Genomic DNA, 25494 nt, shown 5'->3' on the forward strand with positions numbered 1-25494 from the left:
CAGCTACAGTTCCTTTTGTCACTCTAGAATCCATTCCCTTCCTACTCGATTTGCATTATCACAAAGGGCACAAGGGACTGTTAATGTGCTTAAGTGGAGCTACAGTCCCTAGGAACCCATCTTCCCCAACTTCTTTTGCATTAATACAGAGCCTACATGGACTTGTTAATGGGCTTAATTGTACTGCTGTCCCTTCTGTTAGTCTGGAATCCCATCCCTCCTACTCAATTTGCGTTACCCCAAAAATGTATGAGAGACTGTTACTGTGCTTAAATGCATCTATAGTCTCTTATGTTTACCTATGACCCCATTCCTGTCTAAATTCCTTTGCATGACTGCAGAGGGTACATGGGACTGTTAATAGGCTCAATTAGAGCTACAGTCCCTTCTGTTAGTAGAGTCGCATGCCCTCCTACTCTATTTGCATTACCAAAAGGGGGACAATGGACTGTTAATGGGCTTGATTGCAGATACAGTCCCTTCTGTTAATGTAGAAGCAGTTTCCTTCTGACTGGATTTGCATTACCACAGAGGGTACAGGGACTGTTAATGTGCTTAAATGCAGCTGCAGTCCCTTATGTTAAACTTGGATTCCATCCCCAACTACCTCCCTTTTCATTACTTCAGAGCCTACATAGAACTTGCTAATGGTCTTAATTGTACTACTGTCCCTTATCTTAGCCTAGAATCCCATCCCCTCCTAATTCCCTTTAGATTACCAAAGAGGACACAAGGGACTGTTAATGTACTTTTAAATGCATGTACAATCCCCCCCTCCCCGTTTTTTAACCTAGGATTCCATTCCCACCTCACCCTCTTTTCATGACTTCAGAGGGTACTTGGGACTGTTAATGGGTTTTATTGCAGCTACAGTCCCTTCTGTTAGTCTAGATTCCCATTCACTCCTACACGATTTACATTAACACAGAAGGCACAAAGGACTGCTAATGTGCTTAAATAAAGCTACAGTCCTTTATGTTAATCTAGGATCCCATTGCCACCTAACTCCCTTTTCATTACTGCAGAGCCTACATGGACTTGTTAATGGGCTTAATGGCACTGCTGTCCCTTCTGTTAATCTAGGAGTCCATCCCACCTACTCAATTTGCATTATCCCAGAGTGTACAAGAGACTATTACTGTGCTTAAATGCATCTACAGTCTCATGTTTACCTATGATCCCATCCCCACTTAACTCCCTTTTCGTGATTGCAGAGAGTACTTGGGACTGTTAATGGGCTTTGTTGCAGGTACAGTCCCTTCTGTTAGTCTAGAATCTGTTTCATCCTACTCCATTTGCATTAACACAGAGAGTACAGGGACTGCTAATGTGCTTAAATAGAGCTACAGTCCTTTAGGTTACTCTAGGATCCCATTGCCACCTAACTCCCTTTTCATTACTGCAGGGCCCACATGGACTTGTTAATGGGCTTTATTGCACTGCTGTCCCTTCTGTTCATCTAGAATCCCATCCCTCGTACTCAGTTTGCATTACCCCAGAGTATAGGAGAGACTGTTACTGTGGTTAAATGCATCTACAGTCTCTTATGTTTACCTATGATTCCATTCCCACCTAACTCCCTTGCACTACCACAGAGGGTACAAGGGACTGTTACTGTGCTTAAAAGCAGCTACAGTCCCTTATGTTTATCTAGGACCCTATTCCCACTTAACTCCCTTTTAATGACTGCAGAAGATACTTGGGACTTTTAATGGGCTTACATGCAGCTATAGTCCCCTGTCTTAACCTAGGATCCCATTCCTAATTATCTCCCTTCCATTATTGCAGAGCCTACATAGAACTTGTTAATGTCCCTTCCGTTAGTCTAGAATCCCATCCCTACCTAATTCCTTTTAGGTTACCAAAGAGGATACAAGGAACTGTTAATATGCTTAAATGTAGAAACAGTCACTTTTTTAAGGTAAGATCCTATTCTCACCTAACTCCCTTTGCATTACCACAGAGGGTAATGGGCTTACATGCAGCTATAGTCCCCTGTCTTAACCTAGGATCCCATTCCTAATTATCTCCCTTCCATTATTGCAGAGCCTACATAGAACTTGTTAATGTCCCTTCCGTTAGTCTAGAATCCCATCCCTACCTAATTCCTTTTAGGTTACCAAAGAGGATACAAGGAACTGTTAATATGCTTAAATGTAGAAACAGTCACTTTTTTAAGGTAAGATCCTATTCTCACCTAACTCCCTTTGCATTACCACAGAGGGTACAAGGGACTGTTACTGTGCTTAAAAGCAGCTACAGTCACTTATATTAACCTAGGATCCCATCCCCAACTATCTCCCTCTTCATTACTGCAGAGCCTACATAGAACTTGCTAATGGGCTTAATTGTACTACTGTCCCTTATCTTAGCCTAGGATCCCATTAGAGCTAATTACCTCCTAATTCCCTTTAGATTACCAAAGAGGACACAAGGGACTGTTAATGTGCTTCTAAATGCAAGTGCAACCTCCACCCCCCCCCCCCCCCCCCGCTTTTAACCTAGGATTCCATTCCCACCTCACTCTCTTTTCATGACTGCAGAGGGTACTTGGGATTGTTAATGGGCTTTATTGCAGCTACAGTCCCTTCTGTTACCCTAGATTCCCATCCACTCCTACATGATTTGCATTACCACAGGCTCTACAAGGGACTGTTAATGGGCTTAAAAACAGCTACAGCTTCTTATGTTAACCTAGGATCCCATCCCCACCTAACTCTCTTTTCACGACTGCAGAGGGTACTTGGGACTGTTAATGAGCTCAATTAGAGCTACAGCCCCTTCTGTTAGTCCAGATTCCCATGCCCTCCTACTCAATCTGCATTACCAAAGGGAGTACAATGGATTGTTTATGCGCTTAAATGGAGCTACAGTCCCTTATGTAACCTAAGATTCCATTTCCACCTAACTCCCGTTCCTGACTGCAGAGGGTACTTGGGACTGTTAACGAGCTTACTGTAGCTGCATTCCCTTCTGTTAGTGTACATTCCCATCCTCTCTTACACGGTTTGCATTACCACAAACTGTATAACTATTAATGTGCTTAAATGCAACTACAGTCCCTTATGTTAACCTAGGATCCCGTTCCCACCTAACTCCCTTTTCATTAATGCAGAGCCTACATGGGACTTGTTAATGGGCTTAATTGCACTGCCTTCCCTTCTATTAGTCTAGATTCCCAGGCTGACCTCGATTTGCATTACCAAAGGGGGTATAATGGACTGTTAATGTGCTTAAATGCAGCTACAGTCCCTTTTATTTTTATTTTTTTTAGCTAGGAACCCATTCCTACCTAACTCCCTTTTCATGACTGCAGAGGGTACTTGGGACTGTTAATGGGCTTAATCACAGCTACAGTCCCTTCTCTTAGTCTAAATTCCCATCCCCTCCTACAGATTTACATTACCACAGAGGATACAAGGGACTGTTAATGTGCTTAAATGCAGGTATAGTCCCCTTTATTGTTTCACCTAGGATCCCATTCCCAACTAACCCCCTTTGCATTACCACTGACTGTACAAGGGACTGTTAACGTGCTTAAATGCAATTATCGTCCCTTATGGTAATCTTGGATCCCACCCCCAACTAACTCCCTTTGTATGACTGCAGAGAATACTTGGGACTTTAAATGCAATTGATTGCAGCTACAGTCCTTTCTGTTAGTCTAGGATCCGTTCCCTTCCTTCTTGATTTGCATTACCAGAGAGGGTAGAAGGGATGGTTAATGTACTTAAATGGATCTACAGTCCCTTATGATAACCAGGATCCCATTTCCACCTAACTCCTTTTGCACTACCACAGAGGCTACAAAGTACTGTTGAAGTGCTTAAATGCAGCTACAGTCCCTTATGTTAACCTAGGATCTTGTTCCCACCTAACTCCCTTCGCATGACTGCAGAGGGTATTTGGGACTATTAATGGGCTTTACTGAAACCACAGTCCCTTAGTCTAGGATCCCATCCCCTGCTACAGGATTTATATTACCACGGAGGGTACAAGGGACTGTTATGGTGATTAAATGCAGGTAGATTTCAAGGATCCCATTTCCACCTGCCTCCATTTGCATTACCAAAGAGACTACCAGGGACCGCTAATGTGTTTAAATGCAGGTACAGTGCCTTGAGTTAACCCCGAAATCACACCTAACTCCCTTTTCATGACTGCAGATGGTAATTGGGACTGTTAACAAGCTTTAATGCAACTACGGTTTCTCTCTTAGTCTAGAATCCCATTCCCTCCTACTTGATTTACATTACCACAGAGTGTACAAGGGACTTTTAATGTGCTTAAATGACACTACAGTCCCTTATGTTACCTATGATCCCATTCCCACCTAACTCCCTTTGCATGACTGCAGAGCCTACTTGGGACTGTTAATGCATTTACCTGCCTATACAGTCTCATCTGTCCGTCTAGTTTCCCATGCCCTTCTACTCAATTTGCATTATAAAAGAGGGTACAAAGGACTGTTAATGTGCTTAAATGCAGTTACAGTCCCTTTGTAAGGTGGGATCCCATTCCCACGTAACTCCCTTTGCATCATCCCAGAGGCTACAAGGGACTTTCAATGCGCTTAAATGCAGGTACAGTCCCTTATGTTAACCTTGAAGTACATTCCCACCTAACTCCCTTTTCATCACTGCAAAGGGTACTTGGGACTCTTAATGGGCTTCATTGAAGCTGCTGTCCCTTCTGTTGGTCTAGATTCCCTCTCCCTCCTTGATTTGCATTACCACAGTGTACAATGGACTGTTACTGTGCTTGAATGCAGGTACAGTCCTTTTTTTTAACCTAGGATCCCATTCCCACCTAACTCCCTTTGCATTTCTGCAGAGGGCACTTGGGACTGTTTTAATTGGACTCCTGTCCCTTCTGTTAGTCTGGGATCCCATCCCCTCCTACTTGATTTGCGTTTCCACAGGGGCTACAAGGGACTGTTAATGTGCTAATTAAATGCAGGTACAATCCCTTATGTTAACCTAGGATCCCATTCCCACCTATCTCCTTTTGCATGACTGCAGAGGTATTTGAGACCTTTAAAGTGGTTAGTGGCAGCTGTAGTCCCATCTGTTAAGTGTACTTTCTCAAGCACTCCAATTCCCTCAAGTAACTTGGGAACATATTTGGGACTGTCACTGTGCTCGTTTTTGGCTGTGGTCCCTTCTGTAATTCTAGGATCTCATCCCTTTCTACTCATTTGTATTACTTGTTGGTATTAGGACAGAAAGGTGCTTAAATGCAGCTGTAATCCGTTTTGTTAATCTAGGATTCCATGCCCTCTAACTCCCTGAACATTACCTAGGAGTGTATTTGGGACTGTTGAAGTGCTTAATTGCATCTGTGGTCCCTTCTGTTAGTCTCACTTCCCATGCCCTCTTACTCCCTTTGCATTACAGCAGAGGGCACTTAGGCCTATTAAAGTGTTTAATTGCAGCTGTGGTCCCTTCTCTTAGTCTGGGGTCCATGCCCCCCAGCTTTGTTTGCATTACCACAGAAGGTACTTGGAACTGTGAATGTGTTTAAATGTAGATGTGGTCCCTTTTGTTAGTTTCGGATCCCATGACTCCCTTTACGTTACCTGGGAGGGCATTTGGGACTGTCATGATGGTAATTGCACCTGTGTTCCCTTCTGTTGGTCTAGGATCCTGTTACCTCCTACTCCCTTTGCATTACATGGGAGCGTTTTGGGGACTTTTAAGATGCTTAACTGCAACTACGGTCCTTTCTGTTAGTCTAGTTTCCAGTCCCTTTCTACTCTCTTTGCCTTACCACAGAGGGTACTTGGGACTGTTGTTGTGCATCCCATCCTCTCACACCCTGTCAGCATTACAGCATAGGGTCCTGAACACCAAGGCCCCTTCTTTTCACTGTTAATGCACAATTGCATTTGTCCTTCTTCCTCTGCAGTATATAAAGACCTCACTAATTTCCCTTGTATTCAGTGGTGGATGCCCTTTACTCAAGACCTTTGTACTAGAATAAAGTGAACCATGGTAATTGACCACAAATAAATCTTTCACTTAAGTCCCTTGTACTCTCTTTGTTTTATAAGAAGATGTATTAATTACCTCCATTACTTTTTCTGGGAGTATTTACATGCAAAATTCCAGTGTTCAAGGCCCCTCTCTTTAAGCTAATATCCCTCCCTTTCTGTATTATATCAGGAGATGTTAGTGACTCAGAGTCATTCTCTTGGGACTCATTGTGCATGTGCCCTCGTGACAAGCTAATATCTTGAGTTCTTAGTATTATAGGAGGGACTACTGACTAGTTTCTCTTTTGGACAGTTAATGTGCAAAATTACACTAGGATCCCATCCCATTTCACCTCCTTTGCATCAGTGGTCCTGATCAACTGTGGCTGCTTTTCCTCTAGAGTTTAAATGTGCATAATTTCAGTAACCCATGCTCCCTTCTGTTAGATTAGGATCCCATTTCCTTGCCCCATTTACGTTACTGCGGGGGCTTCTGACTAGCCAAGATTCGTTTTCTTGGACTGCTAATGTATATACTTACATTTGCTCCTGTACCTGTACACCAGGTAAGGACCCTCCCCATTCTATTTATATTCCAGAAGGAGGTGCCTACTACTCAAGATCTTATACACTACTGCAGTTAATGTGCACAATCTTAGTTGTCTTGTACACATTCTCAGTTGTCCACAACTGTGCTTTTTAGATGAGGACTCCACTTATTGAAGCACAGGTTACTTACTACCTTAAAGCCCTTGTTTTGGGACTGTGACTATGTGTAATTACAATTGTCCATGGTCCTTTGAGTTAACTTGTGTCCCTGACTCTTTTCACACTCTCTTTGCTTTACTGCATGGGGTACTGTCCACTTAAGGCCCCTTTCTCAAATACGTGTAATGACAATTACATTAGGATCCTTCCTCTTCAAACCCCTTTGAAGTACCACAAAGATTTTGACCCCTAAGGTCCCATTTCTTGTCCTGTTATTGTATTTGTCTGGGTTCCTGTGCACTAGACAAGGACACTTCTCCATTCCCTGTCCTTCCAGCAGGAAGTGCCCCCTCCATAAGACTGTTAAATTTGGACAGTCAAGGTGCACAACTGTAACTGACCACAACCAGTCACCTTGGACATTAATGTGCATAATTGCACATGGCTCATCCCATATGGATAAGATCCTATCCTCTCAGACCCCTTTTGTAGTACAGCAGGGGTACTGATCACTAAGGCCTCTTTTTATGGCTTGTTATTGTGCATAATTGCATTTGTGCATGTTCCTGTAGAGTAGATGGGGACACCTATCTCCCCACTCCCTTTGCCTTTTAGCAGGGAATGCCCGCTACTTTAAGATCCTTATATTTGTACAAGGTATACGATTTTAATTGACCACACCATGTCCCTTCGACATTAATGTACATAATTGCAACTTAGTTCATCTTATCCTGTTGCCCTCCATTTGCAGTATATCAGGGTTGCTGACCCCTAAATCCCCATTCCTTGGCCTGTTAATGTGCATAATTGCATTTGGTTTTCGGGCAGTAGACAAGGATCCCCCCCGCCATTTCCTATGCCTTCCAGTAGGTTGTGCCCACCACCAAGACCTTTCTATTTGGACAGTTAATGTACAGAATTGCAGTCTTCCACAACCCTGTTACTTCTAGGACTATTTTATCTCCTTTGTAATACTTCAGGGGATACTGTTTTCCCCCAAGGTCCCTTCTAGTGGACCGTTAATATACATAATTGAAATTGTTGTCTTTATCAGTAGACTAATGTCATATCCCCTCAGCTAACTATCATGACCTCAGCTCTTGGACAATTAATATGCACCAATAACATATCAAAAGTATGATCATTAGATAGGACCCCTGTACCCTCACTGTATACCTCAGGGGTACTGACTAAGGCCCCTTTTTTGGACTGATAATGTGAATATTTGCAATTATCTATTCTCCCTTCTTATTAGAGTAGGATAGCATCCCCTTGCACTGTCTTTGCATTACTGCAGGGGCTGCTAATGACACAAAACTTCTACTGGGACTGCTGATGAGCACAATGGCAATTAGCAATGGGTTTTTCCTCCCTGGCTTTGTTAGGCAAGCATTCCCAGCTCCAGCTTCCCATGGCATAATAAAGTATAAACACTGCAGTATGCTGTGAACTTGTCCATCAAACAGTGACCCATACTCCCACTCCTTTTGCATTGGCTCCAGTGTATCAAATTCCAAGTAGTCATAGTCTTGCCATTATCTTCCCTCTCCAGACCCCTTGCCTGCCCTTAGACCCTTCTTATGGAATATTAATGCTCACAATTTCAGGTGTCCATGTGTCCAGATAAGATTGTGGTCTCTTGCCCGTCCTGCTCCTGCCCTGCCCCTTTTGCATTATTGCTGGGAAATGTTGACTGAGCAAAATGCTTTTCTCTTGGACTTAAAACGTTAACAATCTCAGATGTCATTGTTTTGCCCATTTTGAATTTCTGTAATACCTTGGTTGCACTTTCTTTGGTCCAGCCCATTAGACACAGACCCTTCCACTGCCTTCTTTGCATTACTTCTGAGTAGTGCTGACCTCCCACAACCACTTCGGTGTTACTAACACAGTATTAATCGTCCCATTTTTTAGCCCATCAGCCCCAGATCTCCCTACCACTTTGATGTTGTGTTTGTGCAGTACTGACTACCAAAAGCAGGCCTGAACTAGGTGGCTGGGCCTTCACTCCTTTTCCTGCATTTGTTAATGATCCCAGTTCCAATTATTTTCACATTCTGGGGACAGGAACCATTACTGCCCCCCTCTTACTGCTTTACTAGGCAAAATGCCCAAGGCAAGTCAGACCCAAGGGAACTGGATTGCTACCCTTTATTTTGGGTTTTCATTATACTTAAGTATCAATTGAAAATTGTCTCCCCAGGAAGGAAGTTTAGCACTATCTGTGCATTCTTCCTTTCAAAGCAGATTGCCTGGCTAAGAATCTCTCCTCTCTTCTTGTATATTGCCATTGTATAGTGTCAACTGCCAAAATACAACCAAAAAGTTGCTGTTAATTTTTTATGTTGTAAGGAAGATTGCAAGGTAGAATTGATAACCTGGTCATTGAAATTTTGAAGTCTAAAAACCTATTTATACCATGTACCTGATGACCAGTGTCTCTCATTTTACTAAGGGTGGTGGGTCTGTGGATAGACCACTGTGACTTTGATATTTAGTATGATCAAAGGAGTTCTAGAGTGGAACTCTTAAGACCAGTATCTTTGGGCTCTACTACCATTTTCAAACCATTCCTTGTTTGGGCTTTAACAATTTTCACTTTCAGAAAAACTACCTAAACCTCCTAATCCTTAAATTTTTTCATCTGGAGCTCCAACCAGCCCCTACTTATTTCAAGAAGATTGCTGTAAAAGGATAAAATGAGAGAACATATGCTGAAGTGCTTTTGATAACCATAGATCAATTTACTTGATTAATCTATTACATAAAATGCCCCCTGTTTAATTCTGCTAATTTAAAGTAGCCTAAAGCACCACATTGAAGTGAGGACTTAGAAATGATGGAACCAGTTTCCCCATTTTATATGAAAAGAAAAATAAGGCAAGATCTAATCATTCTGGGCTTCCCTGGTGGTGCAGTGGTTGAGAGTCCGCTTGCCGATGCAGGGGACACGGGTTCGTGCCCCGGTCCGGGAAGATCCCATATGCCGCAGAGCAGCTAGGCCCGTGAGCCATGGCCGTTGAGCCTGCACGTCCGGAGCCTGAGCTCCGCAATGGGAGAGGCCACAACAGTTAGAGGCCCACATACCACAAAAAAAAAAAAAAAAAAAAAGATCTAATCATTCTTTCGGATATAAATTTCAACAGTGAGATAGCTGCCTGGTAAAAATGAATAATATTCCAGCTCTAGTGTACAGGGTGTTTGGTGGCAGAGAAGTATTTAATATGGAACTGCTGGAGCAAATAACTAGTTATCACTACAGCAGTTCTTTGTAATCATTGAGAAAGGATACTCTTCTCTGAGAAGGATGTCAAAAGATTCGCCCATCTCAGGGTGCTGTTTGCACCACTAGCTTCTTGGACAGCTGTAAGAAGTCTCTGGCTCTTTAGAATACTGTAAGTACTACTTTGTAGTTATTAAGTAATCTTTTCCTTGTTCTGTTTTCTTTCTTTTAGATGCTACCCATAGAAAAGTCAGAGGGTCCTATAAGTCTCCTTCCATGTTTCTACCTCATCTGCAGTTTATATATCACCATATGAGTTAACAAACAAAATTACAGAGTTAGTATTGTGTATCTGGCCCTATGCTCGGTTACACTGAAGTGAGGGGTAGAAATGATATAGTCCCATATAATCTCATCCTCAAGATGGTTGTCTTGTTAAAGGAGCTAATATAAGCACACTTGAAATAACTCTAGGATATGATAATCAAGTGATGTCTTGTGTGAATTATAAGTTATAGAGCTTTAAAAAGGGAGCACACTAGGGTTTGAAGTTAATAGGATAAACTTAAAGGAGGTGGGTTAACTTTTTGTCTTTGGTCCAGGACGTGATTAATATTGCAGCCATCTGGGTAGTACAATTGGTTTATTTTAATGTCATTTGGTTTTTACCTGTTTTGGAGGCATGGAAAGTGATTAGAGATAAGGCCTAGCCAGTGTGTTTGGCTATATGCCAAGGCTGACAAATTGTTGATTGTTAATTGTTTGAAGCTTATGCTTTTCAAGCTCTAGGTATTGGGGGTATAAATCTGATATGCTAGATCTCTGCCCAAGAACAGATGAGAGTAGCAATGTCTTTTTAGTTTGAGATATTTGTGGAACCTGTTTGGCAAGAGGGTAATGGAGAAGTATGTTTTATAAGAAAACCATGACCTCGCCTACTTGATGATGAAGTTGATATAATGTTCTTCCCCCCTCACCTTTTTCAACAGATACTTTGGTAAGAGAAAAAGCTTAGCCTCTTTGATGTTAAACAAACACAAAGATCCAGCTGAAAAATATTAACATCAAACTTGAAGCATTTTGGGCTTCCCTGGTGGCGCAGTGGTTGAGAGTCCGCCTGCCGATGCAGGGGACACGGGTTCGTGCCCCGGTCTGGGAAGATCCCACATGCCGCGGAGCGGCTGGGCCCGTGAGCCATGGCCGTTGAGCCTGCGCGTCCGGAGCCTGTGCTCCACAACGGAAGAGGCCACAACAGTGAGAGGCCCACATACCGCAAAAAAAAAAAAAAAAAAAAAAAAAAAAAAAAATTGAAGCATTTTTTTGTGCATATACATGTATCCCAGCAGGAGCAAGAAGAATCATATTAATGAATTGGGCTTCTCTTACTGCCCATTTTAATTCATATCCGTATTTCCTCACAGCTTGTTTTCCCCCCTGCCAATGCCTAAAGACATTATTTTTCTGACCGACTGGAGGTAATATACGGATGATCCTGAGCCTTCTTGGAAACGTGGTCTATGCCATTGTTTCTCAAACTGAAGTAGCTTGTCAGGATTCAACACCTTTTAAAGAAACAAATTTTTTTTGAGATCCTAAAGAATATGTATTTTGAGGAACACTGACTTAAAGTTATTTGCAATATAAACATGTTTTCCAATTTCAAGATATCTTTGTCAAAGACATATAATTTTTAAAATAATTTATGTAGAACTTGGGGATCCATGAGAATATATCCATAAACCCCCAGGGATCTTATCACCCCAATTTGAGAAACACTGGTCTATGCTTATGAAATCTGTTACTGCTGCTAATCAAATTATCATTCAATATTAATATACAACTATATTTATTGGAATTTCTTTTAAAGGGGTGAATTCTGAGCTGGTACCCCCACTCAAGAGGAAGGATGGATCGATTTTAGGTGGATTGAAGCCTGCCCTAGACAGCATCCAAAGGTTAATCTTGGAGTTGTATTTCAGTTCATTGCTTGAAATAAAATCTCTAGCAGTTGTAGAAAGAGATGCTCTGGGAATGTGGGCATCTTCAAACTTGAGATAATCCTTGTGCAACAAATATTTATTGGACCAGGCACTGGAATAAATAGTAAAACCAAAGACATAGTTCCTGTCCAGGAATTTGCTATCTCATGGAGGATACAGAAATGAACAAATCATTATGGTGTTGGGCAATTTGATGAGTACCGTAAAAAGTTTTTGGAAATTCTGTGGGACATAGAGGAAGAAGAGTGGGGGAAAAACACTCTTACTAAGCAAAGTGATAGCACGGGGTAAATGCAAGGTGTGCCTAGGGAGCACCTTGATCAGTTGGGTCAGGAGCTGTGTAAGCTGAGGGCTTACAGGCACTACTCCAGTATTCCTTGCTTTTTACAAATGCATTTTAATGAAGCACTAGTTTTCTTGGATGGAGTGAATCACTATTCTTTTTCTTGGGTTTGGGGGCAGAAGGAGTGAGATGCTGGCAAGATTATGAAAAAAGTTCTGAACCGAGAATAAGAACACAGCTTTTGGTCCTGGCTCTGACTTTGGATCAAATCACCATCCATCTCAACTTCAGTGTCAAGGACTGCTGATGAATTAAGACAGGGACTTGAATTAAATACCTCAACCTCTGAAAATTACATTTTATCATTTTCAAAGGATCAAGAAAGGAAGCACTTAAATTTTTTTGGCATTTCTCTAAATGGTTATTGTGATTTCTGATTTTCCTCCTTATAGAACCTTAATATATAGGATTAGAGAGAGTTTTCTCACCCTGGTTTTGTGTGTCTTTTCCTATATCCTCCTTGAGCTTTTCTACTATCTTTCTGTAGCTTATCTATACATTTCTCTAACCACCTCCCTAAATTATAGAAGATCTTAAGACCCAGGGCTGCTATGATATAGTTTCTTTTCATGGTAGCTGGGCCCTGATCATCAAATGTACACCTGGATGGGAGTTTGCAACTTGAAGTAAAGAATTAAAAGTTGATCTGTGGTGGCTGCTAAAATATTATATGTGAAAGCATCCTGGGAAAATATTTTTACCAGCTTAAAGAGAAGGAAACTGATATCTGAACTTAACTAACTGTTCCCCCAAACCTTATAAGCTCTGATGGCAAAGAGTATAATTGTTTATGGTTAAACAGAATTAATGCCTTCTTCTGCCTCAAGTCTTAAGGACTCATTTGGAAGAAAACTATTTTCCCGCTACCATATTTTTGGCTACAGACAGTTAGCACTTTACACTGGTGTCTGTCTTTCAAAATCCAACTCAAGTTGGATCTCAAGTATTTGTATGAAACTTAGCTGACATGCTAAATTTAACAAAACTAGAGGGCTTTGATGCTAAAGTAGCCATACTCAGTAAATATGCTTCAGAGTGGTTCAGAAGACCTGGAGAGACTGAATAGTTGTTTCCTTTTAGGTACCTTAACTAAGCAGTGTATAAATGAATTTGAGCTTGGATTCATTAATTTTAAGATTCTCTGGGTAAATTTGATTGCATATGGATTGTCCACTTAACTATCATTAATGGAGTTTCAAGAAGGAGCCAGAGTAGATATATATAAATATGTATGAACTGCCATGTTTAACTAGAAGTCTTTACTTAGCAATGAAGTATCTAATCTTAGGTTAAGTAAGGATGGAGAAGGATGTTACCAAAAGACTTTGAAGCTTGTTCTCATATTGGGAACATCATAGAATACCAGTTTGGCTTTATTGGACATCTTATCTAGAGAATAGAGTTGAATAAGTGATCTTTCACAGACTAGGATTTGTTTGATATTGACATAAAGGTCCTTATAATATGGTACTTCTTGATCAGGGATCTGGAAGCCATACCTTGTGCTTTCCACACCATACCATAACATAAAAAGTGCTTTCAAGATTGCAAACCTGACTTAGACATGTTTCAGTGAGCTCCTATCCTATAGTAAGGGCAGGTAGCCAATTATTAAAAATGGTCAAGGCAATTGTACTTCCAGGCAGTAGTAGAAATTGCTCTACTACCTTGTATCTTGAAGTATTTTAAGCATCTTTAGGCCACACATTTAGTCAGCCCTTAAGGTGGCTATTGGTTTGACCCATATTTTCATTTAGTTCTTTTTCTATACTTGCCTAGTCCTTCTGTGATACTGCCAGTGCTTGCCATTATAGGACCTTAAGGAGACAACAGGCTAGAGAGGAGAGACAGGAGACACCTATATCTAATGCTTCAGGTTAATGCTTCTTAATGGCTTTGTTTTGTTTTGTTTTGTTTTATTGTTGTTGAGGTTTCCTCAGCAGTTTTGGTATCTTACTGAGCCCTGTTTTTCTTCTCAAGGACATTCTGAGCATGTGAGACCTGAGGAACTGCAAGCAGCTTTAAGAAGCTCTACATTCAACAGGTCTTTCCTTTTGAGAATCTGGATAAGCTCCAACCAGTCTAAGAGGATGGCTTGCCGGCTCCCTGGAGAAAAAGGTAGTGTAAGGAGCTTATTATTGTGTGGATTCTATCTTTGGGTTTAAGGGCTTTAACTTCCTGCACTTCTCTTTTTAAAGCAGAACATGGACCAATTTTCATCAATTTCTACACAGTTTTTTTTTTTTTTTCTTTTTGGGTATAAGGGTAGAATAACAGAGACCCAAGGGCCTGTGTAAGCTACTTATTGGACCCCTAGCCTACTGTACCTAGTTTTTCCTTTTGCATAGATTTGCTTAGTTGTTGTAATAACTGGGGTTTTATATACCTGTAGCCATTCTTGATTTTTCTGAATATCCTGGCACTTTGGTGGTGCCTCATTTTTATAAGCTGTTCAAGAAATATACCATGTAGACTGAGTAGAAAACAGTTCTGTTTACCTTGGCAATGCTCCAGCATCTTACTACTTAATACACGAATTAAAAGAGGGGAATGCTACAAAACTAGGTGAGAGAGAGGCACTTTGGTTGAGATAGATTGCTCAGTTCTTAAGATAGATAGTACTTTATAAAAGAAGCCTGAGGCAATGTGAAGAAGAATTCTTACAGAACTCATACAGTCAGACCACACTGGAGCTTTTCTAAAGTGTCTTGATGGCTCTCTTGGTTGAGAAAGCTTTAACTTCTCCTTTTATTATTTTCAGCCCCTTAATTTCTTGACCTCCATTGTATTTTATGAGAATACCAGGACATTAAAAATCCACACTCTCTAGAAGACTGTTCGTCAGTGGAGACTGGCGACTAAAACACAATACAGGAATTTTGGTAATTATTCAGCTCTAAATTGCTCTTGGAGATGAGGGGAAGTACAAGGAATGGAGCTTGAATGAGTAGAAGAATTTGCATGTTGTTAGACTGGTAGCTAGAAAATAGAGTTCTACATAGTTCTAAATCTCCAGTCCTCAATCCATCTGAAGAAAATGGTAGACATAGTTTAATTTAACCCCTAGTTACTCATTGGGACAGACTTTCCCAGTGTACTGCATTTAAGTAATTTATTTTTCTTTTATCTCTTCTCCAGATCTTCCTCAGAAGAATAGGCTTGTTGCTTTACAGTGTTAATGACCCATTCCCTTTGACGATCCCTAGGTGGAGATGGGGCATGAGGATCCTCCAAGGGAAAAGCTCACTATCACTGAGCAACAACCCTAGGCCAGGAGGTTCTACCAAGATTCTTTCATGGGCCCAGTTAGGAGGACGAAATCTCAAGACAACCACCACACATCCAGAGGTGGGTAAGCTGTCCCTAAAAGCATAATACATAGTCTTTAATTTCTTGTTTTTTAGTATTCATTGCACTTAGCTTTCCATTTAGATTATTTTCATCATTGTCAACTATGTCTGCTTTGGTAAAAACTGCTTCCTAATTAACCTGGGAAGCAACTGGGTGTGACATGGGTGAAAATGATGATGTGAAGAGAATAGCAGGCTGTATGAGTTAGGGTGTTTAGGGTGGGACTGTAGTATGTGGTAGAGGGTTTCAGCTAAATTTTCTTTCTTTTAGGAGAACATGGACAACAACTGCCACATCTGTGACATTGATCATGGGCAGATCATCATTCTGGACCCTCTGGTCTCCAAAGTCTCCCTTGAGGCCCTGTTGGAGAACTTTGCCAGTCATTTACATACTTCAAGATGCCTTGGGATAGCTGTTGGACAAAACAGAAAACAAACTGTTTGAGAAGGTAAAACAGAGTTGTGTCTTTTTATGCTGTGCCTGCTAATTGACAGAAGCTTCACAACTATGAGTGGGAATGTGACTAGAAGTGGCACAAAGTTATCTATCATCAGGCTGGATCTAAAGAACTAGCACCCTGTGTATTCTAGGTCAGTGATGAGAGAGGGTGGTTAGGGGGATGTAGGTTGGGAGATAGAGGTAACTGTTCAGTGTAGTAAGTCCTGATTGTACAGGCTTTGTACAGATTACTATCCAACTAAAGGAATAAGGCTGTGATTGATGGTGTTGTTTCCAGTGGCTCACCAAGTGTTATTAGGCAAGACATTTTCCTATTTATGCCATAGTTTCCGATTCTGTTGAATGAGGCAGTTGTGTTAGTTTTATCTCTAAAGACATAAAAGCTTCAACTTTATACTTTTCTAAGCTCCGTAGAGATAGTTTCTATAGCTCATTAATTTGAATCTTCCCATAACTCTAGCACAGTACTCAGTTAATACTTCTTTATGGCATTTACATGGTTTCCTTCTCGTTTTTTGTAGCTCCTGATTGTTCCCTTCATATCTGTGCAATCATTATCTTTCCCAGAAGCAGTGCAAAGAGCAAGACATTTGAACACACCAAAGGAAGATCAACATGCCTGGCACTCTAGGATTTTAGAATAGCAGAATGAAGTAAGTTGGTGGTGGCATAATCCTGTGAGGATCACTTTAGAGCTAATAGCTGTTTGTTGGGATGGGGTATGGTGATCTAATGTGCAAGGGGAGCTGAATGTGAGATGGGAGAATGACCAGTAATCTATTTACCAATTGGTTTCCCTGAAGCAACTCAAAGATGATATAGTCTGTCTACCAGTTGTGTCACAGCGTAATTTAGTTTTACCTTGTCTGTTCTTTATCTTCACTGCATAAAACTTTTGCCACCCTTAGAGGCCTAAACATATAGAAACTTAAACCAAAAATGTTTTTGTTTTTTGCTGAAAGGGTGGGCCTTTCTCACCTCTTCTTTTGAGAGAATCTGCAGTTAAGGTTTAGTGTTATGGAAAACCCAGTCCCTGAAGCTGCCATTATAATTGTGAACGGTGTGAAAATCAAGTCAGTTTTATAAGGGATGGGGAAAGGTGAAGATATAAAATGGGAGGGTTAACTAGGTGCTCTCTAAGGACCCTTTTTTACAATATTCACTCATCTGTGGCACCTCGTTTGGCTCTACTGGAAATCCTAGGAAACGGTTGTAACAGAATGTTAAGAGGCACATATTGTGTTTAAATCCTCTGCCACTCATTAGGTGAACAGCCTTTGGCAATTTCGATTCTGATTAGACTTGTCTGTGAAGGTTAAATGAAATCATGTATATAAAGAGCTTAGTACAGTGCCTAGCACATGGTAGGTTAAAGGTAACCTAAGAAGTTTCATAAGTTCATTTGACACAATACAAGTGACCACTAATACCATCTAGTGGCACAGAGTTGGTGTGGTTTGGTCCTATGTAAGAAATTCCTAAGTTAAAAGTTTAAGTAGAAGAGTATCTGTGTTGGTGGTGATTGTTGTTGTTATTGTACTGTTATTATAATTATTATTGTTAGTGGTAATATAAATAGTATTGGCACTAATAATAGATCATTGCAATTATTAATGCACTTTTTTGTTTTCTTTTGTTGTCTTCTCTTTGTGATGCTTCTTGTGCCTACCATGCTCCTCACTGTATTTTGTCTCTTCTATTTCTTACCTTCTTCCACTGAATGTCTGCCTTTGCTTATCTTTTAAACTCATAAGTGTGTATTTGTTTGCTTATCTATTTCTTCTTTGAATGTCTTTTGTCTTTCTCCTCTAACTAAAGTGTGTCTTACCCATTTCTGTGATTCTCTTACTAGTTTCTTCTCTGTATATTTTTCTCTCATTTTCTTTTTTGTACCCGAGTGGTCTGTGTCTTGTCTTAGATGTTTCTCTCTAGCTTTTTCATTTTGTTACTGATTCTCCTTGCTCTCCTAGATCTGGCTCTTCTTTCACTGCTCTTCTCTTTGTGTCTCTTGAGTCACATGCTGTGTGCCTTTTGCTCATTTCTTGCTATGCCTACCTCTCTTCTTTTTCTCTTTGTGAACTGTTTGTCACCCCCTCCCCTTGTTGGTTTGACATTTCACCTTTTCTCATACTGGCCACCCTTCTGCTCTTTCTACTCTTTATCTTGCATTGCTCTTTTCTACATATTCTTTCTGCCTCTCTTGGGCCATTTTCTCTTTTTTTCCTGCTTTGTGTGCCCCAGTGTCTCTTTGTTCTTTGTGATTTTCCATGTCAGCATTCATCTCTGTGTTCTCTTATTTCTTCTCTGCTTTTGCCTTTCTACTTACCTTTGAGTATTTCAGTCTCTTCTTGAGTCTATGTCTCCCCCACTTTGATTTCATGCAGTCCTCTCTCCTTGCATATTTTTTGTGCATGTGTGTGTGCATGCTTTTGTGTGTGTGTGTGTGTGTTTGTAACAAAGGGGCCTCCTAACCCCTTCCTAATAGGTGAAGAGTGTCAGCTATCAAAATATAAGCATTGAAGAGCTGTTCCTTATGCCAGGCCGCCTGTGAGATGATCTAAGACCAATAACAGGCCTAAGGGTCTAGACTGGAGTTGGACGGAAGACTCAAGTCTCGGTGAGACAGAAGGCCAAAGACCCAGGATGGGATGAAAAGCCTTGGCTTGAAGACCTATGACCCAAAAATGGAAGGGCCCAAGCACACATAAAGACCCAGGACTCAAGCCTGTCTATATAGACAGAAGGCCCAAGAGAGACAGATATCTCCAGACTAAATTAGGCGGGAAGCTGGAGGCCCATGACCCAGAATCCAGGAAGGATAGAAGCCCCAAGACCAAAGGAAATTCCAAGATGAGAAGCCTAAACTGCAGCTCTTTTCTATTGTTCTCCTCCCTACTCTTGGACATTTTCAGTTCTCTCTTTCCTGTTCTCATATCTCCATTTAAACCCACTTCTTTTGAGATGTCCTTTTTGATGTTGCTGCTACTTTAAAGAAACACACCTTTAGATCAGTAATATTATGCCTGGGCCAGTCTTAAGCCAGTTTTTAATCACAGTTTTAAGCCATTTATTAAGTTTTGGTGTTTTGCAAATTTCCATTTCTCTTCACCTCCTCTCCACTTGAGAGGGACACATAAGTGACATTATATTTCAGTCCCCTCTTTCCTCAGAAGCTCTAGGCTGATGAGAGAAGGAAAGCATCAGGTTACTGAGTAGAAAAAAAGTGCCACGCTATCTAGAGAAAATGTGAAGAGATGCTTCAGGCCAATGAGAAGAACTAGACAAGAAATACACAGATGTGCCAGCTTGCTGAGAAGCACCAGCCAGCAACATATTACTTCTTTGAGCTTGGGTGAGCAGGATTCCTGAGGTTTGGGGTTCCTACTGATAGTTATGAAAAAGGAGGATTGGGCCTGGGAAAGAGTGAGGCCCCAAGGAGGCAGCCTGAACTCCCTGCTCATAGTAGTGGCCTAATAATGTGGTGAACTGTACCAATCCTGCCCCTGGGTTTAATACCTACCTCTAGGCATAAAGGTGAGAGAAGTTGGGAATATTTAGGAGGTTTAATCCCTTCCTTGATTTTTTTCCTCTTACCATGAGGAAAGATAATTTTAATGATTGAGTATATATATGAAAGCACTGTAAAACACAGAAAAAAAGCAAGGCATTCTCATTAATGGTGTATTGGCATCCATGCACAGCTAACATTTGAAAACACACTGTCAGTTGTGAAGCATTATGTAAATCGGGGTCATCACACCCTTTCTGAAAGGGTCGGATGGTAAATATTGTAGGCTTTATGGGCCATTTGTTCTCTGTTGCTTTTTTTTTTAAAAAAGCAAGTGAATTTGGTCTGTGGGCCACAGTTTATCACCCCTGATGTAATTGCCAGGGACTGTGTGCTGAACAATATTAATTTCCTTCTGTGTGCCTGTCCCTGTGTTAGACACTAAAGATGCAATGATTATGATTATATCTAGGTGATCTGAAGAAAAATATGTGAATGTGAGTTGTAAACTATAAAGCACTTTAAAGACTTACAAGTTTCAGAGTTGATGAATGAACATTGATTACATAGTATATACATTCTAGGCACTGTAGATACAAGGAATAAAAGAAGCATGAATAAAGTGCTTTGTCAAAAGTAAGTAATACTGTACAGATATTAGGAATTAAGTGTTTGATAAATGAATAATTCATGTATTTCTGGCCATTGTGTTTCTGTGGCTATGGTGATTTTGAGTAAAAATACAATATTCCAAGTCGCAGAAGAGAAAACATAAAAACTGCTTTTAAACTATAAATACACTGGAAAAACAGGGGATTTAAGCTATTGTGATCACTTATAATGTGCCAGATACCATGCTAGGCACTACAGATGTCAAAGGGAAAAATATGTTCTCATTATAGAACAATAAAAAATTTTAGATAGGCAGTATATATTAAAGTGCTTTGTACTAAAGCACTGTATAAATACCAATGGGCTATATGTTTATGAATGAATGAATAAGTATTAAGTGCCTTATATGTACCAGCTATTGTTTCAGGTACTATGAAATCCAAGATAATCCTCCCAAGTAATAAGAGGGAGGTTTATGTCCAATACTATTTAGATGTAAGAATTAGATCTTGCTTATTTTAATCAATAAAGACTTTACTGGTGATATCAAATTAAATTATTACCAGTATATTTTCCCTGGTAGCAGAAAAATGAAATGAATGAGATTGAGCTTTCTAACTATAAAGTGCTGTGTAGGGGCTTCCCTGGTGGCGCAGTGGTTGAGAGTCCGCCTGCCGATGCAGGGGACGCAGGTTCGTGCCCCGGTCCGGGAAGATCCCACATGCCGTGGAGCGGCTGGGCCCGTGAGCCATGGCCGCTAAGCCTGTGCGTCCGGAGCCTGTGCTCCGCAATGGGAGAGGCCACAACACTGAGAGGCCCGCGTACCGCAAAAAAAAAAAAAAAAAAAAGTGCTGTATAAATATAAGACATTAGATGTTTTCTATGTGAACAAAACTTATGTGAGACAGGCATGGTCTCTACAAAATTCTCATTGTGTGCTTGACCCATATGAGAAAGGTAGTATAAATAGTTATACAAACTGAGGGTTTAAATGCTTGTTAAATGAATGGATTATTAATATCAGTTGACTACTATGTGAACTCACTATTATAGGCATAAAGAGACATACAAAATTATCATTTTATTGTGCCTAAAGCTGAGAATAAGGCAATGTTAGCATTTTGTGGACTCTGAAGCACCATATAAATGTAACTATTGATTTTTTCATTTGGTGTGCCTAGTACTAGGTTTACAAAATTATATCAGTTATTATACCATGAAAAAAAGTCAAACAAGTTGAGGAAGGATTGTTAACTATTGAACATTTTTATATGTAAAGGATTAGATATCTGATGAATGCAAGACTGGATAATAATTATCTATTATATGCCAGTCTCCTTGATAAGCGTCAGGGATGTGAAGATAGTCCATCTTTATTGTGTTCTGGGCAGCAGAAGGTAATGTATAAAATCAATTTGTAAGTCTTAAACTGGCATATATAAATATATAAGCCATATCTGCTGAATGGACATTGATTACTTACTCTCTCTTATTCCCAGAGATAGCAACTGGGGATGCAAAAATTCACTGTCATTATTATTGAACCTGCAACAGAGATCTGTGTGTAAATTTTACAAAGCCTACTGTTCTATACAGATATAAGGAATTAACTGTTGGCTTAATGAATGATTACTGATTCCTTTCTATGAGGCTCAGAACTGCACATGCCCTAGGATATAAAAATGATTTTATCCTTATCAGATGGTCACAGGAGGAAATGAGGTAACAGGTGTGGGAATCCAGACTGAAAGTTAATTAACCACTGCCAAGCCTATTTGATGAAATTTAAAAACATGGGCAAAATGGAATTGTGCAAGGCAGTATGCTGAATGCTGAGCTAGGTGGAAAGATAAAATCTATACCAGAAGGCTACTTGCTCCCTGGCCTGACCAAAGAAATGGGAATTTTTTTTTTTTTAAAGCCAGCTGTTATGGTTCTCCATTGGTCTTTTAAATGCTGAAGATGGAGGTGAATTAGATCCACTCTGGCCTGGCTTAGAGACATTAAAGGAGTAAAAAATGGCTCAGGTTGGCTTTTAGATTAATTTGATTAACAGAGCATCTTTTATGTGGAATACATCATTCTAGGTCCTGAACATAACAATTGAAACGGGCCTAGTCTAAAGAGCATTAGATAGATCACAGATCATAGCTGAAGATCCAGAAACACCTTTGATTTTTGAGTAAATACTTGAGTTCCTGTTCTCTGGATGAATTAGTAGATTAAGTCTGGTCCAGAAAACCTATTGACTTGTCTTAGAGATTGAAAAAATAGGGGAAAAAAAAGATATGGTTCTTTCAATATAAAATGAAGACATTTTTCCTGGCTCTAGATAGTCCCAATGTCACTTGCTCATTGACCTAGATTGAAGCCAGAAGACTGATAAAAGGCCTTAGGGTTTGTCCTTTAATTCTTTAACATTCTGCTTTTATTATAGTTAAATGGTTTAAGATGAGAATTAAGATGAAACAACTAGTTTTAAAAGTATTTGCTCATTGGCCTGGCATAGAGTCAGGAAGCCACTTAACAAAAAAGATTCTTCCTAAATTTTCCATATTTTGTAAATTATTCACTTGAATGAAATACTGTTCTGCTGAGGAGAATGAAGAGATTTAAAAGACCTAGACCAAAATATACTTTAATCTAACTAGTTTATGGAGGAAACACAAGAGCAAATTTAATAAGAGACTGCAGTTCTTTCATTAGTTGAAAAAACTTCATTGAGCAGCTGTGATATTAAGACACTGAGATGGAATGATTAATTAGATCACCTTCTCTTTGGCATGTTTTGTAGAGTAGGAATAAGCTTTTTAGTTATTCATTCATACGAACACTGAAGAAGGTGATGCTAAATGAAATTGATCTGGTACAAAAAGAACTTGGAGATGCAATTAAAAAAATAAGAAATGGAGTGAAACTCTTCATTGAATAGAAGTGTCTATTCTATTTCAGATCTTGACTGAAAGACACTTGCTTGGCTTAGAAACTGTAATATAAGAGGAGAGGTTACTGTTCATTTTTTCATTTATTCATTCACTCTACAAGTATGTTTGAGTGCCTATTGTGTATAAGCTCCTTAGCTAGGTTCTCAGTTGGCCCCAGAGACATGAAAAAATGAATACCTTCCCAGAGAACTTTTAAAACTTGCCTTTTGGCCTGTTTTCTGGTTAGGGATATAGCTTAGTTCCTCAGTAATAATGTGTGGTTTAATTCCTACTCCATATTTCTTCTACCACTCTGGCCACTACAATAAGCAAGGGTTTCTACTGAGCTTGCTCCTTAAGTTGCAGGAACCTTCCTTATAATAAGCACTTCAGTTTTCCTAACCCATCCCTCATGAAAAATGGCTGTGACTATTGGTGGGCAGAAAGAGGGATGAGAAACAACTGATTCCCAAACCTCAGTCTCATTGGTACAAACCTCAGTCTCATTGGTACCAGCCTTGGGGAACCACTCATACTTAAGCCACAATTGGTTTTGAAACACACAGGTTTTGTCTATTTTCAATTCTTTACCTTTTACATTCTAACAAATATACACTGCCTAAATAGATCTTTTTAAAAAACAATCCTCTGGTAGTACTTAGCAAGTTTGGAGATGGAGACATGATTTCTGTTTTGCAACAGCTTCTCAACTTACAACTTAGAAATTGTTTCCTTTTTACCAGCAAAACCTGCTTAAGAAAAGACTTATTATAATTAAATAATGCAGTGAATGAAAATAGCTTAACAATTTACCATGCTTAAGTTTTAAGAATGATAAAAATTGGAAGTAATTGGCAAAAATTGGAGGGAAAAATTATCAAAAAAAATCTTCTATATCTAGACCCAAATGGGCTTTGGCCTTTTCTGTTTTTTAAATCACTCACAGAGGGTGGGATAGGAGGAAGAGTGAAAGAAAAGGTCAAACCTGATTCTAAAAACGGTTGGTCTTAAAAGCATTACTACCTCTGGATCTAACTTGGGGATTGCTGTTTTTAGTTTAATGCAATTCCAGTAACTGGTCACTGTTGAGATGAGGACAAAGTCCTTTGTCCCCACTCATTTCTGTAAGTTTTTGAGAAACAATTTTTTGTTTAATGGTTATTGATTAAGCCTTGGGTTAGATAATTATGGAATTTATTAAATAAATCTATGTTACCTCTCCATCCTAAGGTAGTCTTAAAGCTAAAGTCAAAATTCACTTCAAAGGAACAGGACTTTATTGTTCACTATAATTCTAACATACTTTCAAACCATCTAAACTTTAGTTTACATGGCAAGCCAACAATAACATAAGTAAATGGAGAAGGAAATAGGTGAATGACAAAAGATAGTTGCTGGAGGGAGCAAATTTGAAGAGGATTTGAAGGTGATGTTTCTAGTTTTTGCTTTGTACATTTTAATTTAAGCATCAGGTATATCTGACATGTTAATGTTTGGTGTTTAATATGTGCTATTAGTTGGATTCAGTAACTTCCCTTTCTTCAGATGGGGGTGGGGGGTGCATTATTGGAAAGTAGAAAGGAGAAAGTAACTAAGAGCCTTCCTTTCACAGTTTCTGGCATCCTAAGACTACCACTACTGCTAAACAAGAATAAGAGAACATGCTATCATCTGATTTTTGTGGCATAAATGAAGTTGTGAACAAATCATTTTTTAAAAAGGAAATGGCTTCATCTTTATCCTTCTACCTCAAAGGGAATCTATGCCAAAATGCTCCGATGAATGGAAGACACACTTGGACTTGTGAACTGATGTGAAATGCAGAATCTCTGAGCCATGGTTGTTTTGAAGATCGAAAAGTCTTGTTCAGCATGGGTGACCAGCAAAAAAACAATCTAGAGCTGTCTGTATGTCACAACTGAGACAAATTGGGGAGTTTGTTGTTTAATGTCAAAGAAAAATGTACTGTTTTGAAAACTTTGTAACAAGTTCTACCTCACTGTCCCTTCCCAACCACATTAGTTGCCTCAATTTTTTAAAAAAAATATATCTTAATCACCCAGTTTGGGTAAGTATTTGAGGTCTCTTTTTTTTTTTTTTTTCTAGCTTCAGTTGCTTTGGTCAGGAATACTGAGAAGCACAAACCCAATGTTAAAAATGTGAGAAGCAAAAAATTATTGAAGAAGAGGGCTGGGATAGGAATAGTGCATAAAAATATTTTTAAGGCTGTTGGAAGTAGGATGTATTCAGGAAGGTAATCACTGTAATTAAAGAAGGTAACAAGTCCAATCCCTGAGTAGGTGAAGGGATCTTTGACATTCCTATACTTAAATACCTGAATGTTAGATTGGTGACTTCACAGGCATATGACCCCAATGTTTATAGGCAA

General features: G+C 39.7%; 1 protein-coding gene across 3 annotated transcripts; it reads left to right on the top strand.

Moving 5' to 3' along the window:
* Positions 1–1977: 1977 nt before the first annotated feature.
* LOC308608354 (uncharacterized protein) lies at positions 1978–25085 on the top strand. 3 transcript variants are annotated; one of them, XM_081221325.1, is made up of 9 exons: positions 1978–10077; positions 11773–11860; positions 14028–14124; positions 14229–14371; positions 15387–15596; positions 15870–16050; positions 16583–16714; positions 17816–19413; positions 24718–25085. In XM_081221325.1, the coding sequence occupies exons 4-6, from the start codon at positions 14339–14341 to the stop codon at positions 16044–16046; spliced, it is 420 nt and encodes a 139-aa protein (XP_081077451.1). In that variant the 5' UTR covers positions 1978–10077; positions 11773–11860; positions 14028–14124; positions 14229–14338; the 3' UTR covers positions 16047–16050; positions 16583–16714; positions 17816–19413; positions 24718–25085. The 3 variants fall into 3 exon arrangements, with proteins under 3 accessions (XP_081077451.1, XP_081077450.1, XP_081077452.1); XM_081221324.1 differs by lacking the exon at positions 14028–14124 and having other exon boundaries at positions 17816–25085; XM_081221326.1 differs by lacking the exons at positions 11773–11860; positions 14028–14124 and having other exon boundaries at positions 17816–25085.
* The last annotated feature ends 409 nt before the right edge of the window (positions 25086–25494 follow it).

This window comes from Mesoplodon bidens (assembly GCF_964165515.1).
Source record: "Mesoplodon bidens genome assembly, chromosome: X".
Lineage (NCBI taxonomy): Eukaryota > Metazoa > Chordata > Mammalia > Artiodactyla > Ziphiidae > Mesoplodon > Mesoplodon bidens.